The sequence below is a fragment of the Sus scrofa genome, chromosome 5, assembly GCF_000003025.6.
Source record: "Sus scrofa isolate TJ Tabasco breed Duroc chromosome 5, Sscrofa11.1, whole genome shotgun sequence".
NCBI classification, from domain to species: Eukaryota; Metazoa; Chordata; class Mammalia; order Artiodactyla; family Suidae; genus Sus; species Sus scrofa.
In genome coordinates, this window is record NC_010447.5 from 9,917,748 (window position 1) to 9,933,443 (window position 15,696).

General features: G+C 55.5%; 2 protein-coding genes across 8 annotated transcripts in view; one reads left to right on the forward strand and one right to left on the reverse strand.

Moving 5' to 3' along the window:
- Positions 39–6,917, forward strand: C5H22orf23 (chromosome 5 C22orf23 homolog). Of its 7 annotated transcripts, none has more exons than XM_003481544.4 (7): positions 39–297; positions 488–599; positions 1,823–1,885; positions 4,835–5,017; positions 5,731–5,862; positions 6,042–6,142; positions 6,267–6,917. In XM_003481544.4, the coding sequence occupies exons 2-7, from the start codon at positions 497–499 to the stop codon at positions 6,336–6,338; spliced, it is 654 nt and encodes a 217-aa protein (XP_003481592.1). In that variant the 5' UTR covers positions 39–297; positions 488–496; the 3' UTR covers positions 6,339–6,917. The 7 variants fall into 7 exon arrangements, with proteins under 7 accessions (XP_003481592.1, XP_020947156.1, XP_020947154.1 ...); XM_003481545.4 differs by having other exon boundaries at positions 53–297; positions 509–599; XM_021091496.1 differs by having other exon boundaries at positions 52–599.
- The window catches only part of MICALL1 (MICAL like 1), a 32,351-nt gene continuing 23,555 nt past the window's right edge, over positions 6,901–15,696 (reverse strand). The window contains exons 14-16 of the mRNA XM_021091499.1: positions 12,994–13,108; positions 12,776–12,822; positions 6,901–9,694 (exon numbers count right to left, since the gene is read on the reverse strand). Of these exons, the coding sequence (XP_020947158.1) occupies positions 9,573–9,694; positions 12,776–12,822; positions 12,994–13,108 (284 nt within the window). The 3' untranslated portion in view covers positions 6,901–9,572. The remainder of the gene's footprint in view (positions 9,695–12,775; positions 12,823–12,993; positions 13,109–15,696) is intronic.

Consider the following 15,696-nt stretch of genomic DNA (forward strand, 5'->3'; position numbering starts at 1 on the left):
GGCAGGGCGATAGTGCGCACGCGCCGAGAAGCTAGAGCTTGTTACCATGGTAGCCAGAGTGTATAACCAGAGCTTGAGCAGCGGAGATCTCAAAAGCATTCCTGCAGGGCTCCGGCGCGGGTGCTCCTTCAGAGCCTAGCGGCCACTCTCAGTGGGCACCCAGCCGGAGTCTTACCTAAGAGTGAGGTTTCCGTTTGGGTCTATCACACAACGGGCAAGGTTACCCTAACGCCCCTTTCCTCCAGAGGTGGCTTCCCTGCCACAGGCGCCGGGTCTGGATGAGGTCTCTGTTCGCATGTGTGTATCTGCCAGTGGATCTGTTCCGGGTGGGAGGATTGGGCACTGTCGCGATATTGATGGGCGGCGTCACGATTCTCTTGCGGGCCCCGCCCCCGCCAGACCCAAACTTTGGGTGGTGTTGGGGATGCGGAAGCAGAGGTTGTATATGGGAGACAGGGGGTGTGTCGTCGCGTTTTTCCCTCCTCAGAGCCCTCCCATGGCTTCCCAGGAGAGGGTGGAGACTGTGACCAAAGGAACTGGCTTCTGGCGCTGCCCCAAGCCGGCCGCTTACACCCCAAGAACCTGCGAGCTGCTCAGAGGTCAGTGGTGGTCGGGCGGGGCGGGGCGGTGGTGTCAGTGCATGAAAGGACAAAAGGAGAGCGGTAGTCACTGTTAACCTCTGTAACTCAGTTCTCACCTGCATGACTTATGGCTTGCAATTGCTGTTTTCATTTTTCAGATAAGAAGCCTGGGGTTCAGGAAAGTTTGGGGGTCCTGCAACTCGAAAGTGGCCAAAAGTCAAAGAACTCACGAATTTTAGAGTAGTTAACTGCTATGCATCCCTTATATCACACTTTTTTTTTTTTGGTTATTCTTTTTTTTTGTAATTGTTATTTCCCCAATACAATTTTTTTTTTCCTACTGTACAGCATGGTGACCCAGTGACACATACTATATCACACTTTCAATTTCTCCAGAGAAGCCTTATTTCCTCCCCACCCACCACCAACACAGTGCAACCAACCGTTAGGTGCCCACACACTCCCAGTGCCTTTTCCTTCACTGGGCTTAGCGTAACCTGTAGTCAGATACCTTGTGTGTCCCTATGAATTCATGTTGAATTAACATCCATCTGCCCTTCTAGTTCATGAACTCCCATCAGGACACGGTGCCTGTTTTGGCTCGCAATTGTAACTCCAGCCCCTGGCACATGCTTAATGACTGCTTGTTCATTCACTCAACAACAACAAAAAAAGATTTTAAGCCCACTGTGAGCTTTTAGACATTGTTCCAGTTGCTGATGATACAGCAGTAAAAAAAAAAAAAAAAAAAGAAAAAGAAAAAAAAATCTTGTGGAGTTCCCTTCGTGGCTCGTGGAAACAAATCTGACTAGCATCCATAAGGACGCAGATTCCATCCCTGGCCTCACTCAGTGGGTTAAGGAGCCAGCATTGCCATGAGCTGTGGTGTAGGTCGCAGACATGGTCGGATCTGGCATTCCTGTGGCTGTGGTGTAGACCAATGGCTACAACTCCGATTCAACCTCTAGCCTGAGAACTTCCATTTGCAGCAGGTGTGGCCCTAAAAAGGCAAAACAGAAAAAAGAAAAAAGACTTGCATCCATGGAGCTAATATTTCAGTAGGAATGTTACAATGATAAATAAGTAAAATATATAGAACTTAGATGGTGATGGGTGCTATAGAAAACAATGAAGCAGGAAAGGAAGAGCGGGAGTACACAGGTACAGAATGGGGTCCAGAGGCAAAACGAGGACATTTGCTCGCAGCCCAGGAGGCCTCACTGAAGTGCTTTGTCTTGCAGCCATGATGAAGGAATCCAAACTGACTAACTTCCAACAGCGCCACATCATGGACACCATGAAAAGTAAGCGGCAGTCCACAGAGGCTTCCTGGGCCGAGGGATTTCTGGACCCTAGGACTCTTTTTGGACGGTCAGGAGGGCCTGCAGCATGTGGAAGATCCTGGGCCAGGGATCAAACCCATGCCTCACAACAACCCAAGCCGCTGCAGTGATAATGCCAGATCCTTAACCCGCTGTGCCACAGGGGAACGCCATGGGCCATATTTTTAATGCTTCTCCATATTAAGAGGTAGGGGACCTCATTTAAAAGACCAAAAAAAAAAAAAAAAAAAAGTGTTCCATAGTGGGTTAAGAATTTGGTATTGAGAGTTCCCGTCGTGGCTCAGTGGTTAACGAATCCGACTAGGAACCGTGAGGTTGCAGGTTCAATCCCTGGCCTTGCTCAGTGGGTTAAGGATCCGGTGTTGCCGTGAGCTGTGGTGTAGGTTGCAGACTCGGCTTGGATCCCGCGTTGCTGTGGCTCTGGCATGGGCTGGTGGCTACAGCTCCGATTCGACCCCTAGCCTGGAAACCTCCATATGCCACGGGAGCGGCCCAAGAAATGGCAAAAAGACAAAACAAAACAAAAAAAAGAATCTGGTGTTGTCACTGTAGTGTCTTGGGTTGCTGCTGTGGTGAAAGTTCAGTCCCTAGCTCAGAAACTTCTACAAGTCATGGGCATGCCCTCCCCCCCAAAAAAAAGACCAAAAAAAAATCGAATAGCATTTCCGACCCTTGCTCCTGGGGAATAGACCTTGTGGGACCCTTGTTTCTTGCCCCGGCATGGGTCCTGACCTCTGAGCCCCTCTTGCAGTCAGCCTTTTTCCGACATTCCCAACAGGTCACCGCCCACTGGAGACTTCCTGCCCAGCCAGGTAGTCTGAACACTGTCACGTCTGCAATCTCTCCCACCTCTTACACACGGACCCTGTGAGCTGTCCGGAGGAGAGGGCTCTGTGTGTCTCATTCACAGTTTTATTCATTTGTATCTCAGCTAGCAGAAACAAGACTTTCGGCAGGCTTCCAATTTAGGAAAAGCGTGCAGAACCTTTCCACAGCTCACCTCTGACCCCACACTGTATTATTTATTTTTAAGAAAAACAAAAAAGTGGATATACATGGGCGCGATAACAGCGCCCTCTAGGATCTTGAAAACAACCTCACTTTCTGAGATTTAACTTAATCAGCATTTAGTGGATCAGAGCAGAGATCTGTAAAGCTGCCTTAAGACAACGCCAGGGGAGTTCCCGTCGTGGCTCAGCAGTTAACAAACCCAGCTGGTATCCATGAGGATGTGGGTTCGCTCCCTGGCCTCCCTCAGTGGGTCAAGGATCCAGCGTTGCCCTGAGCTGGGTGTAGGTCACAGACAAGACTCGGATCCCGAGTTGCTATGGCTGTGGCGTAGCCTGTCAGCTACAGCTCTGATTTGACCCCTAGCCTGGGATCTTCCATATGCCTCGGGTGAGGCCCTAAAAAGTAAAAAAGAAAGAAAGAAAAAGGAAAGAAAGGAGGGAAGCACAGCATCTCTTCAGAGAAGAGAGGTAAACCACGGCACGGCCCTGGGTGGACGGCGTGAGGAGGGACAAGCAGGGGAAATGCCGGCCGCTCCAGCCTTCCAGTTGCTCAGGGCAGAGGCCTCAGAGTCATCCTGTCTACTCGTTCTCTTTCTCCCAGGCCCCGTAACCAACCCATCAGCATCCTCTCTGCTTGACCTCCAAACCATACCCTGACTCCGACTACCTCCACCCTTGACCCCAGCGCCGTGTTTGCAACGGCAGCCAAAGGGGTCAGGTCACTCCTCTGCTCAGAACCCTCCTGTGGCTTCTCACCTCCTGCAAAGTGAAAGCCAGTCTCTCCAGAAGCCCCAAAGGCCTCTGTGACCCCTGACCCCTGACCTCCACCCCCACTATCCCCACCCCTTGCAGCCCCCTAGCCTCCTGGCTGTTCCTCTGATGCTCTAGGCACATTCCCACCTCAGGGCCTTGACTCTAGCCGTCCCCTCTGCCTGCGATGCCCTTCCCTCAAATGCCAGCCTCTTTCCACATTGGGGTCTTTTCTCAAATGTCACCCTCTTGCCGAGCTGAGGCCTTCAGGCTACCCTGTGCCCCATCCCTGTACCGGCGCCCTCACCATCTAACATACCAGACATTTTACTTGCTTTATCATCATCTACGCCCTGGATGAAAACGCCATGGGGCAGGACTTTGTCTCATTACCTGATGCCAAGTGCGTACATGCTCAGTACGTATTTGCTGGGTGGCTGATAGGAGGCTGGGTACATAGGGGCAGTGGGCAGGGGCCAGGCCGAAACAGTGAGTGGGCCCTGCTCCAAGCTGGGCTTTAGGGCTATTGAGAAGAGGGGCCACACTTGGCTGGCCTGGGGGGGAGCCCCAGATCTGGGTCAAGGCAGTGGGGCTGGAGAGTGGGAGGGATCGGTGTCTGTTATCCAAACCATCCCTTGGACCAAGCAGGTTTTAGAAATCCGTCTATGGAAATAAAATCACCAGGACAAAGGTTTGAAGTACAAGAATGTTTATTGCATTGTTTGAAATCAGTCAAAAAAAAAAAGCCTGAATTTCTGAAACTAGGAGATTTGTTGAATAAATAATATATCCATTTCAAGGACTAGTATTTAGCTATAAAAATAAGTTATATATAAATGGAGTGATCGGGAAAGATGTCCTTGATAGATCATTAAGCGAAGAGTCTACTACTGAATGACTGCAGTATGACCCAGTATTTGAAAAACAAATCTTATATATGCACATGTATCTTTGAACAGGTTTAGGGAAGCATCAGAGAGAATGGACCAGCCCACCAAACTGTTGCCATGGCTCCTTGCGGGGGGAGGGGCTGCAGTGGGGAGGGAAGACTCTTCTGGACTGTGACTTGGTAGAACAGGTAGGGACCACACTTATAAATTAAGCAAAGCCGCACCGTGACCCCCCCCGACCCTGACCCTTCCTCCCCCAGGAGGAGACGCTCTCCCGTTACACTGCAGCCCAACTTCCAGCCAGAGGGTCTTGCCTGCCAGGCAGCCGGCCTCGGCCATCTACCTGCCACCCATCCTGGCAGCCCGGTCCCACCTCCGGCCTGCCAGCCTGTGCCAAGCCAACGGGGCCTACAGCCGGGAGCAGTTCAGGCCTCAAGCCACCCGTAAGTGAGGGGCCTCGGCTGGAGCCCCTCTTGTACCTCCCTCCAAGGGGCAGGGGGCGGGGAGAGAGGCAGCCCCCAGGACGCTGAGCAGGAGGCTCATCGAATTCTCCCGCTATTGATACTACAGCCCTGGCACCTGTTAGCTTGGGGCATCCAGGATGCATGGGAAGCCAGTTAGCTGTTCCTTTGTATACATTTTTCCAGAACTCTCTTTAACAATTAACTGTTTCCATCCATCTCTGTTTGGTGGTCGTGTGTCATGGCCACAGCTGTCAGGCTCACACAGTGCTTCAAACCCAGAGCTCCTCGGCACTCCAGCCGGTTTCAGAGTCATTCACACCCCCCCTTTCTCCTGGCACCTGATGCGACTCCTGGTGGAGACCCTCAGACAGTTCCCCGCGGCCTCCCCACCCAGGCTGCTGCGGCAGTCACTGAGTTTTCCTGCCCTTGCTCTGCACCCAGGCAGCATGTAGGTTTTGACAAACTCTCTTCTGGGTTCTTTCAACCCCTTCCTGCCTTTCGTGACCTGACCGGCCCCCTTCCTGCCTTTCGTGACCTGACCGGCTCAGCAGCACCCGGGGTGGACAGCGCCGGGCTTGCAGGCGCCCCACCCGTGTCAGCCGGCTCCGCGGAGCAGGCGGGCCGACCAGGAACACGGACCTGGGGCGGGGGTGCCCCTCACGCCCTAACTAGGCCGTGTCCGGGCCCAACAGGGGATCTGGAGAAGGAGAAGCGAAGACTCCAGAATATTTTTGCCACGGGGAAGGAGCCAGAGGAAAGGAAGAGAAAGCCCCCTCCTGTGCAGCAGGAGGCCCCAGCGCCTGAGCTGGACCGGTTTGAAGAACGTGAGCCCGATGGGACAGTTACGCTGGGGAGGGAGTGTGGGTGGGGAGCCCCCCCGCCACCCCGGCCAAGTGGGAGCAGTGGTCTCAGCACAGAAGTGCTTCCTGTTCCCAAGGGAGGCAAAACACCGCCCCTCCGGGAGCCCCCACTGCCCCGCACCGACAGCCCTCTCCCCGTCCAGTGGTGAAGGAAATCCAGGAGAGGAAAGCGTTCTTGGCTGACATGGAGGCCCTGGGGCAGGGCAGGCGGTACCGAGGGGTCATCCTCACCGAAATCTCCCAGGTAGGGTAGCACGGGGGCTGCCCACCATCGGCATGGACCAGACGGCGGCAGAAACGGAGGGGCGGCTGTGGTGGCTCCTGGAGTTCCCTCCCTGACACCCAGCTTTCCCTGGCGTCCTCTGCAGAAACTACAGGAGATGGAAGACCTTGACCGCAAGAGGAGCGAGGAACTTAGGAAGGCTCTGGCCACCCCTTAATCTGTCTCCAGAGGCCAGCGGGGAGCCCACCCTCCTCCACCAAAACCTACCCCCTTGCCAAGCAGGGCCACCCCCAGGCCAGCCCACCACCCGGGCCTTCAGCCATGTCAAGTGGCTGCATAGCACCGGCCCCGCCTAGGGCACCCTGGACACAGACAGCGCCCTAGAAGGTGGGCCACGTCTCAGAAAATGAGCTGGTTCTCCTCGAGACTCTACCCAGGGACCTGAGGTCAGCTGAGCCTCGGGGACCAGTCACAGATGAACACACACACACACACACACACACAACTTGGGGTCTTTTCTCTGGGAAAGAGCCCCCCCAACAGTGAAAGCAGGGTCTAGCCCTCAGCATCTTGGGCACGTGGCTAAGGGCATCCCCGGGACTCTCTTCCCACGGCCTCACCTGCTGTGGGTCTCTGTGTCCGGGACATTTGGTTTTCTGAAGTCAGGAATGAGCGTGAGTCCTTTCTTCCAACCTTAGGACTGTAGGACATTGACTTCTTATAGCCTTGGGCAAATGTTTAACGACTGTGATTAATTGGCTAATAAAACACACACACCATTTCATTTTCAGAGGAATAAGGCTTATTTGTTCAAGGAGTTAGACTTTTTTCAAGCCCAGATGGCTTCTAGCTGTGTGCATATCTCAGGTGAAAAGGGGAACCAGTGCCCCCTGACCACCCACCCCCTGGCCGGGCGCTGGGGCAGGTGCCAGTGCCGCGCACGCTGATTCAGTAAACACCTGGGCTGGAAACCGGAGCTCACCAAGATGCCATGACCAGAGTCAACGAGCAGGTAGCCTACACAGGACCAAGCTGTCTGTCTCTCCACCACACCCACAGCCCAAAGGGGCGGGAGGGATCCAGACCGAAGGTGCCCAGCCCGTGCGGTCTGAGCCCGAGGCCGGCCTCATGGGGCTGCTGAGGAGACATCCCTCCGGGCCTGGCACACAGCACATGGCTGTCCCTGCATCTTCTGACAACCACAAGCCCTACGCTCTCCAGCATTCTGTTATTTTCCCATCCCCATAAATCAAAGTATTCTAGAAATTTCAACAAACCCTTCCACTTGGAGGGTATCATATAATCTTCTCAGGCCACATGACCCCAATTTGGGTTTGCAGAATAAACACGGCCCTGCAGCCGCAAACGAAAGAACCAGATCAAGGGCTGGGCTCTGGAACATTCCATGGGAAGCCTGCGTTCACACACTCTCTAGAACCTGGGGGCCAAGGGCAGCTGGCCTCCATCTCAAGACACCCCCCCCCCGCCCCACATGGCCCAGAGGCAACAAAGTGGAGAACTCAGCACACGTTCAGCCCACCCAGGACACTGTCAGGCTGCCCTTGATTTAAATCAGATCAGTTGCCAGCATTTACAAATTACACACACGCCCCATCTGAATTTCCAGTTTCTTTTGAAAAATGGAAAGATCTGGCCCCCCTGGGCCCACAGCCCACAGTCTACTTAAGTGAGACTTTTCCCTTGAGCTACTGCACATCCACCCCAGGTCACCCCCAGTCCCCGCCAGCCGAGTCTCCCAACACCCAGTCACCTGACAGGCCCGTCCCTCAGGATACGCCCAGCCCAGTTTATCTTTGTCACCTGCCTGGCCCCCAAAGGCACTGGAGTTGGTGACCCCAGCTCCAGACCAACAGGCACGTTAGGAAGCAGGCGGCCGAGGGCTGCACGGGTGCAGACACGCTGGCCACGGAGCGTGGCAGAGGCGGGGGGACGCCGTCTTGGCGAGGAAAAGGCACCCCCAGGCCGCAGGGCCCTGGCCACTGAGGTGGTCTCCGTTTATTGTCAGTGAGGCAAACCCTCTCAAGTAAATACAGTGTGATCTGTCCCCAGAGGTGTGCTGAGGCAAGGGGGCCCTAGAGGCCCCCCAGAAATAGCTTATAGCAACAGTGCTTTGACCACGAGCTGCTGGGCACCTGCCCTGGGCGCGGTGGCGGTCCCCATCGGCTCCTCCTCTCCCACAGCCGTCCCGGGGGCTGAGCGGCCATCAGTCCTTTGGTGGCAACAAGTTAGGAGAGAACGGACAACAGATGGTGTGAGGAGACAGGGTGGTGATGCCCCCCGGGGCCCCCACGCTGGGCCCGGGCTACAGGGGGGTAAAGGACCGGGCTTAGCACCTACGGGTGGCACACCCCCTCCTGCTGGCCTGGCTGAGGGGCAGGGGTGAGAACCGCAGCCGGGCCTGCCTCCCCAAGGCCCTCCCTCGGGCACCCACCCACCCCAGCAGAGCCATCACAGCCCTGCACCCCGGGCGGCGAAGTCTCCTAAGAGCAAGGGGAGATGAAGGAAGCACCCCTAGAAGGTCAAGAGACAGACGAGGGATCTGTCCGTCAGGCCCATTCGTGTCTGAGGACACATAACCATCTCAACCTTAATTAAGAGACTTCAGGAGTTCCCACTGTGGCTCAGTGGGTTAAGAACCCGACTAACATCCATGAGGATGCAGCTTCGATCCCTGGCCCCGCTCTGTGGGTTAAGGATCCGGCGCTGCCGTGAGCTGTGGGGTAGGTCACAGACACAGCTGGGATCCCATGTTGCTGTGACTGGCGTAGGCCAGCAGCTACAGCTCCGATTCCACCCCTGGCCTGGGAACTTCCATATGCCTCAGATGCGGCTCTTAAAAAAGAGAAAGAGAGAGACGTTTCATAAATAGAGCTTCTGAGTGAGGAGAAGCATGGTCAGAGCCACCCGCGCTGAAGGGAAGGCGGGGACTCAACCGGGACTGGGGCGGGAAGGAGCCCGGCTCACCAGCCATGAGGGCAGGAGACCCGGCCCGAGGCCAACCTCGGGCAGACTTCGTGGGCAGAAGGCCCCAAAGCCTCTGATGGGGAAGACGCCCCTCTGGACGTGGCACAGAGGGGAAGAGGGACCAGGGAGCCGCCCAGCACGGAGGAGGCGGGTGTGTGGGGCTGCCGCTGCGGCTCCCCTGGCTGAGACCCTGCTGGCTCCTGGCTTAGTCGCAGCATCTGGCATCCTCAGAACCAAGCTGGGCAGGGTTGAGGCACAACTGCCAGCGGCTCAGAGGAGAGGGAAGAAAACTCTCTGGCCCAGGCCAGCCAGAGGACCCTGAGGAGGGAGAGGCCACCGGCCAGGGGCTCCCTCCCCTGAAGTCCTCTTTCCTCTCGGCAGGACCTGAAGGGAAGCGAGGCGCCCCCGGCAGAGCAGAGCCCGGGCTGAGCCGGGAGGGTGCAGTTCCCAGCTGGCATCCGTGCCGTCAGCTCTTGTCCACAGAAGCCTTGCTCTTGGGGTCACGCTTGTTCCCTAGCAGCTTCAGCACCTTCATGGTCTTGAACTTGCCCTTCTTCTTGCCCTCAGATTCGGCCTCCTTCTGGAACTCTGCAGAAGGGAAAGCAGGAAGCACAGGGAACTTCAGCCGACATCCTGTGATAATCTACACGGGAAAAGAACCTGCAAAGAGGCATTCCCATCGTGGCTCAGTGGTAACAAACCCAACTAGGAACCATGAGGTTGCGGGTTCGATCCCTGGCCTCGCTCAGTGGGTTCAGGATCCAGCATTACCATGAGCTGTGGTGTAGGTCGCAGATATGGCTCCGATCCCACGTGGCTGTGCCTGTGGTGTGGGCTGGCAGCTGTAGCTCCAATTTGACCCCCAGCCAGTTGTGCAGAGGTGTGGGTTCAATCCCCAACTGATAAACTGGATTAAGGATCTGGCATTGCCACAGCTGCAGCATAGGTCACGACTCTGGTTTGGCTTGAATCCCTGGCCTGGGAACGTCCATATGCTGTGAGTGCACCCAGTAAAAAAAAAAAAAAGAATGGATGTATGTACATGTGTAACTGAATCATTTTGTTGTACAGCAGAAATTATCACAACATTGTAAATCAACTCTATCACAATAAAACTTTAAAATCGAAAAGAAAAAAAGAAAAAAGAAGGGGAGTTCCTATTGTGGCACAGTAGAAATGAAGTCAGTTAGTATCCATGAAGATGCGAGTTCAATCCCTGGCCTCACTCAGTGGGTCAGAGATCCGGTGTTGTCGTAAGCTGTGGTGTAGGTCGCAGACGAGGCTCGGATCTGGTGTGGCTATGGCTCTGGGGTAGGCCGGCAGCTGTGGCTCCGATTAGACCCCTAACCTGGGAACTTCCATATGCCGTGAGTGCGGCCCTAAAAAGTAAAAAAAAGGAAAAAAAGGAAAAGGGAATTCATCAGGTCAGGCCAGATGATGCCTGGGAAGTGCTGCCACTTTACATGGAAACTTTCTTTTCTCTCTCTCTCTTTTCTTTTTTTTTTTTTGGTCTTTTTAGAGCCAAACCCACAGCATATGGAGGTTCCCAGGCTAGGGAGCGAATCAGAGCTACAGCTGCCAGCCTGCACCATAGGCACAGCAACGCCAGATCCGAGCCATGTCTGTGACCTACACCACAGCTCTCAGCAACACCAGACCCTTAACCCACTGGGCGAGGCCAGGGATCGAACACATAACCTCATGGTTCTAGTTGGATTCCTTTCCGCAGCACCACGACGGGAACTCTGTCCCTTCACCTTTCTGAGCCCCTGTTCTCTGCCTCTGGGAACTGCTTTTCCAGTGTTTTGGGAAGGATGCAGAGACAGGCCCATGGGGGAGCAATGGAGGACCCTACCGCATGGCCTACTGTCTTTAAAAGGCTCGATGCCTCTAAGCTGGTGCTCACGGCTCTGTGGATACAACACAAACACTGACTGTCAAAGCCAGAAGAAACCTCAGAAACCACCTGGCCCAGCCCTCCCTTATTATAGACAAGGAAACCGTGCGTTCTGAAGCGGGCTGACACCCACTGAGCTCTCTCTGTGCCAGGCCCTGGGCTGAGCCCTTGGCACATTATCTTAGTCATCCTCAGCACACGCTGGGGAAGGGGTGCCTCTGTCACCCCCCTTCTGCAGACAGGAGAGTCAGGCCTAGAGGGGTGAAGGCACTGGCTCAGAGCCACCCAGCGGAAAGCGCCAGAGCTGGGACTGGAATCCAGTCTAACTGGAGCCCAGACTTAACCACAAGGCCACAAAATGAGTCACTGGTGGAACCAAGATTAGGCAGGTCTCCTGACTCCCAGTCCAGTGCTCCTTTAACCATTCTAGGCACTATCTCATGTGCAGAGGGACTGCTGCTGGAATCCACGGACTCCTTGACCAGTTGCAGATGTTAAGAAGGAACAGCTTAAGGCAGATGCACCCAAGGAAAATGCTCCCATGCCACTGTCCTGCCGTGGACACCAGGGCATCCCACGCCCGCCCTCCGGGCTGAAGGCTGGCCTGCCTTGCTACACATGGCCTTCCTGGCCAAAAAGAGTTTACACACACTGTCCCTCTGTTCAACCTGCTCCCCCCGACCCTAGGAGTTCAAGTGAGCCAGAGTACCAGTCTGCCTCCAGAAAGCTCTTCACGGGGGCTCTGCCAGGAGAGGTCTCACCTTTTTTTTTTTTTTGGCTTTTTATGGCCACACCTATTGCATATGGAAATTCCGGGCTAGGGGTCCAATCAGAGCTGCAGCCGCCAGCCTACACCATAGCCACAGCAATACCAGAGCCAAGCCGCATCCTCGACCTATACCATAGCTTGTGGCAATGACAGATCCTTATCCCACTGAGCGAGGCCAGGGATCAAACCTGCATCCTCACGGACCCTATGTCAGGTTCTTCTTTTTATTTTTTTTTTCTGTCTTTTTAGGGCCACACCCACAGATTATGGAGGCTCCCAAGCTAGGGGTCGAATCGGAGCTGAAGGTGCCAGCCTACACACCACAGCCACAGCAACGCAGGATCTGAGCTGTGTCTTCGACCTACACCACAGCTCACAGCAATGCCAGATCCCTATCCCACTGAGTGAGGCCAGGGATCGAACCCGAAACCTCATGAATACTAGTTGGGTTCATTAACCACTGAGCCATGACAGGAACTCCTATCAGGTTCTTAACTTGCTGAGCCACAATGGGAACTCCTCTTTTTTTTTTTTTTCAATTTTGTTGGAATATAGTTGACTTACAATATTGTATAGGTTTCGGGTGTATAACAAAGTGAATTAGTGTATATATCTCCATTCTTTTTTTTTTTTTTTTTTGTCTTTTTGCCATTTCTTGGGCCGCTCCCGTGGCATATGGAGGTTCCCAGGCTAGGGGTCGAATTGGAGCTGTAGCCGCTGGCCTTCGCCAGAGCCACAGCAATGCGGGATCCAAGCCGCATCTGCAACCTACACCACAGCTCACGGCAACATCGGATCGTTAACCCGCTGAGCAAGGGCAGGGATCGAACCCGCAACCTCATGGTTCCTAGTCAGATTCATTAACCACTGCGCCACGACGGGAACTCCCGTATCTCCATTCTTCTTCCCGCATGGGTTATTCCAAAGTATAGCGTGGAATCGCTGTGTATTCAGCGGGTCTTTGGTAACCGTCCGCAGCAGTGTGTATACAGCGTTGCCTCACCTTTCCTCTTGATCATGGCTTCCAGCATCTTATCTTCCTCTTCCTCCCTGAAGTGGGAAAGGGAAGCGGAGTGTCCCACAGGAGGAAGGGCCAGTGACTCTCCGCCCGTCTAGACTCCGAGGCCCGGCCCCCCCCCCCCCCCCGGGCTGCGCCGGGAGGGCTGCAGGGAGGCCCCGCCCACAGGAAGCCCCGAGGAACCCCGCCCCCAGCCCCGGCACCTCTGCCGGTCCTCGTCCAGGCAGTTGACGATGGCGTTGCGTTGCTCGATGAGGGTGACGAGCTCCTGCATCAGCACCTTCTCTCGGCCCCGGTCCTCCTCGGTCCAGTCCTTTTCTGCCCAAGGAGAAAAGGTGGGGAGCTGAGTCCTAAGAAGCGAGGAACCCACGCCTGAGTGCTAAGGGCGGCTGTGGACCAGCCCCGCGCTAGACACCTCGACGGCAGCGAGGGGGCCCAGATGGGGGGGGGTTACAGGTTTTTGGAGAAATGAAGGCTGTATACTGAAGAGATCAAGGGTACCAGTCTGCCTGCCAGAACGCTCTTCACGGGGGCTCTGCCAGGGCCAGCGCGACGCACCTTCTGAGCACAGAGAGAGACCAGCACAGGCCAAAGAGTTTCCTGCTTCTGTTCACGCATCCACCTAACAAACATTCCTTCACTAGGTGGTTCCTTGGGGAGGCAGGATTCAGGCTGGGCCTGCTGAGAGCCTCCAATAGCGGGCTGGCCAGAATGAGACCGGGTGTGTGTGTGTGTGTGTGTGTGTGAAGACACGGACTCCCCCCCACCAGGGGTCCTCATGCTGGAGAAGCGATGTGACCCAAGTGGCACACGGGGACATTCATCTAATGCCATGAAGGAGGGTGGACTCAAGGGGAGCCTGGGGGCAGGGAGCCCAGCCAGGAGGTGTCCTCGCTGTCTCGGACACCTGTTGTCCCTGCAGCCTCCTCTCAAGAGCCTGAGTCATCCCACAGGACCCCCCTCGGAGGCCCAGCTGCACCCTGACAGTCCCCTTGCCCAGCCCACAGGCTCCCCGGGGACGGATGCCCACACTTGACCTTCCCTCCACAGGCCTCCTCATCTTGAAATAAACACCCTGAGATCCCTCAGCCAGGCCCCAACACCCTACTGCCACCTCCTGCCAAAACTCAGGAGCCACTGGCCCAGCACAGTTCTGGGGACGACGTGGGTTTTGAAATCGCCAGCTCAGTTCAACTCGCAATCTGCTACTTCCTAAATCTGGAGCCTGGGTAAGTTATGTGCCCAACCTACATGGGAGAAAACTGAGGCTTGGAGAAGAGAAGTCCTTAACCAGTGTCACACAGCAAGGGTGGAGCCAAGCTCGTACCCAGGCAGCCTAACACCCCTAAGCTGCCACAGTTGTAGTCTTAGGGGTCTTCAGCCCATCTGGGGCCTTACAAACCATTCTCAGCCTCCAGAGGCAACATCTGGGACAGGATGACGAGCCCAGGATGTGCCGCTACCACACAGAGGACTGGAGACCCAGCACAAAAAGCCCAGGGCCTGACACAACACTGTAAATCAACCACACGCTTAAAAACAACAACAACAAAAACAAAAGCCAGGGCCAGGCTGGCCTGGGGTACAGAGGTGCTGCGCCCACTCCAGCCACAAGGCGTCGCTGTGCCTCCCTCTGAGTGGCAGCCCCGCCCCAGCCTCTGGAGATTGGAGAGTAATTTAAAGATGGCAGTGGAGGGCTGGGACATTCTGTGACTTCTCAGGAACACTCCTGCCTTGGCTTTCATGCAGCCTCCCAAGTTCCCTGGTCAGTGGGAAATCAGGGCCACTGTCCCATAAGGCAGGAGGGGCTGTGTGTACAGGGACAGGCTCAGGTCAGAGACATGGAGAAAAGCCCAGCTCCACCACCAGCGGGCAAGACTCTCAAACTCTCTAGCTCTGATTTCCTCATCCATTAAATGGAAACGTTGATGCCTACTGCCTGGGCCATAGGAAGTGGTCACAGGCCGGGCTCCACAGACTCCTGCGGTCTCTCCCTGCCCACAGCTGTGCTCACTCCATGTCATGGCCACAGACCCCAACTCAGCCACATAGGAACCATCAGCCATCAGCTCCTTTGCTTTTCTTTTTTTTTTTTTTGGAGAGGGAGGTCTCTTTACAGCTGCAGGCGCAGCACATGGAGGTTCCCAGGCTAGGGGTCGAATTGGTGCTGTAGCTGCCAGCCTACAACATAGAGCCATAGCCATGAAGGATCCAAACTGCGTCTGTGACCTACACCACAGCTCACGGCAACACCCGATCCTGAACCCACTGAGCAAGGCTAGGGATTGAACCCACAACCTCATGGGTGCTAATCAGATTCGTTTCCGCTGTGCCACAACAGGAACGTCAGCTCCTCTTTTCCACACCCATCTGCTGGTCCCTAGAATACCCTACCAGGGAGGTATCTTCACTCCTGTCTTACATACGAAGTCACTGAGGCTCAGTGGGGCTAAGCAAGCTGCCTGAGGTCACCCAGCAAGTTAGCGGCAGAACACGGACTATCTGACTCCATGCCAAGCCCTCCCGCCGCCCCTGCTCCATTCTCAGCACATCCCACACCCGGCCTCCCCGGGTCATTCTGAGCCACGCTGTGCAGGGCGCCTTCGCCATCCCCGCTTCCACCTCCACCATCCCCCGCCCCTGCCACCTGAGCCTGCCATGCTCTCAACTAACAGCCATGAGCACAGAGCTGCCCCTGGACAGGCCCCTGCTCTCCCCCCAGGGACCTGCCTCCCCACACATTCCAGGAGAGGAGGGGGCCAAAACAGGCCCGTCTGCCCCTGGGCTTGGTGCTCTCTGCAAGCCTGTCATCCCAGCACCACAGATGTCACAGCCCCACGCTGGCCACCATGCGGGCTCACGGCTCGAGCCTATTTATCACCCGTTAAGACCCAGACAGCCCCTGC

What these genes read in the sequence shown, in the direction of transcription:
- C5H22orf23 (XM_021091495.1), top strand. Translation starts at nt 296, where the DNA reads ATGTGTGTATCTGCCAGTGGATCTGTTCCGGGTGGGAGGATTGGGCAC. An exon ending in CATCATGGACACCATGAAAA is followed by an intron (nt 1,886 to 4,834) that starts GTAAGCGGCAGT and finishes TTCCTCCCCCAG; the next exon opens with GAGGAGACGCTCTCCCGTTA. An exon ending in GTTCAGGCCTCAAGCCACCC is followed by an intron (nt 5,018 to 5,730) that starts GTAAGTGAGGGG and finishes CGGGCCCAACAG; the next exon opens with GGGATCTGGAGAAGGAGAAG.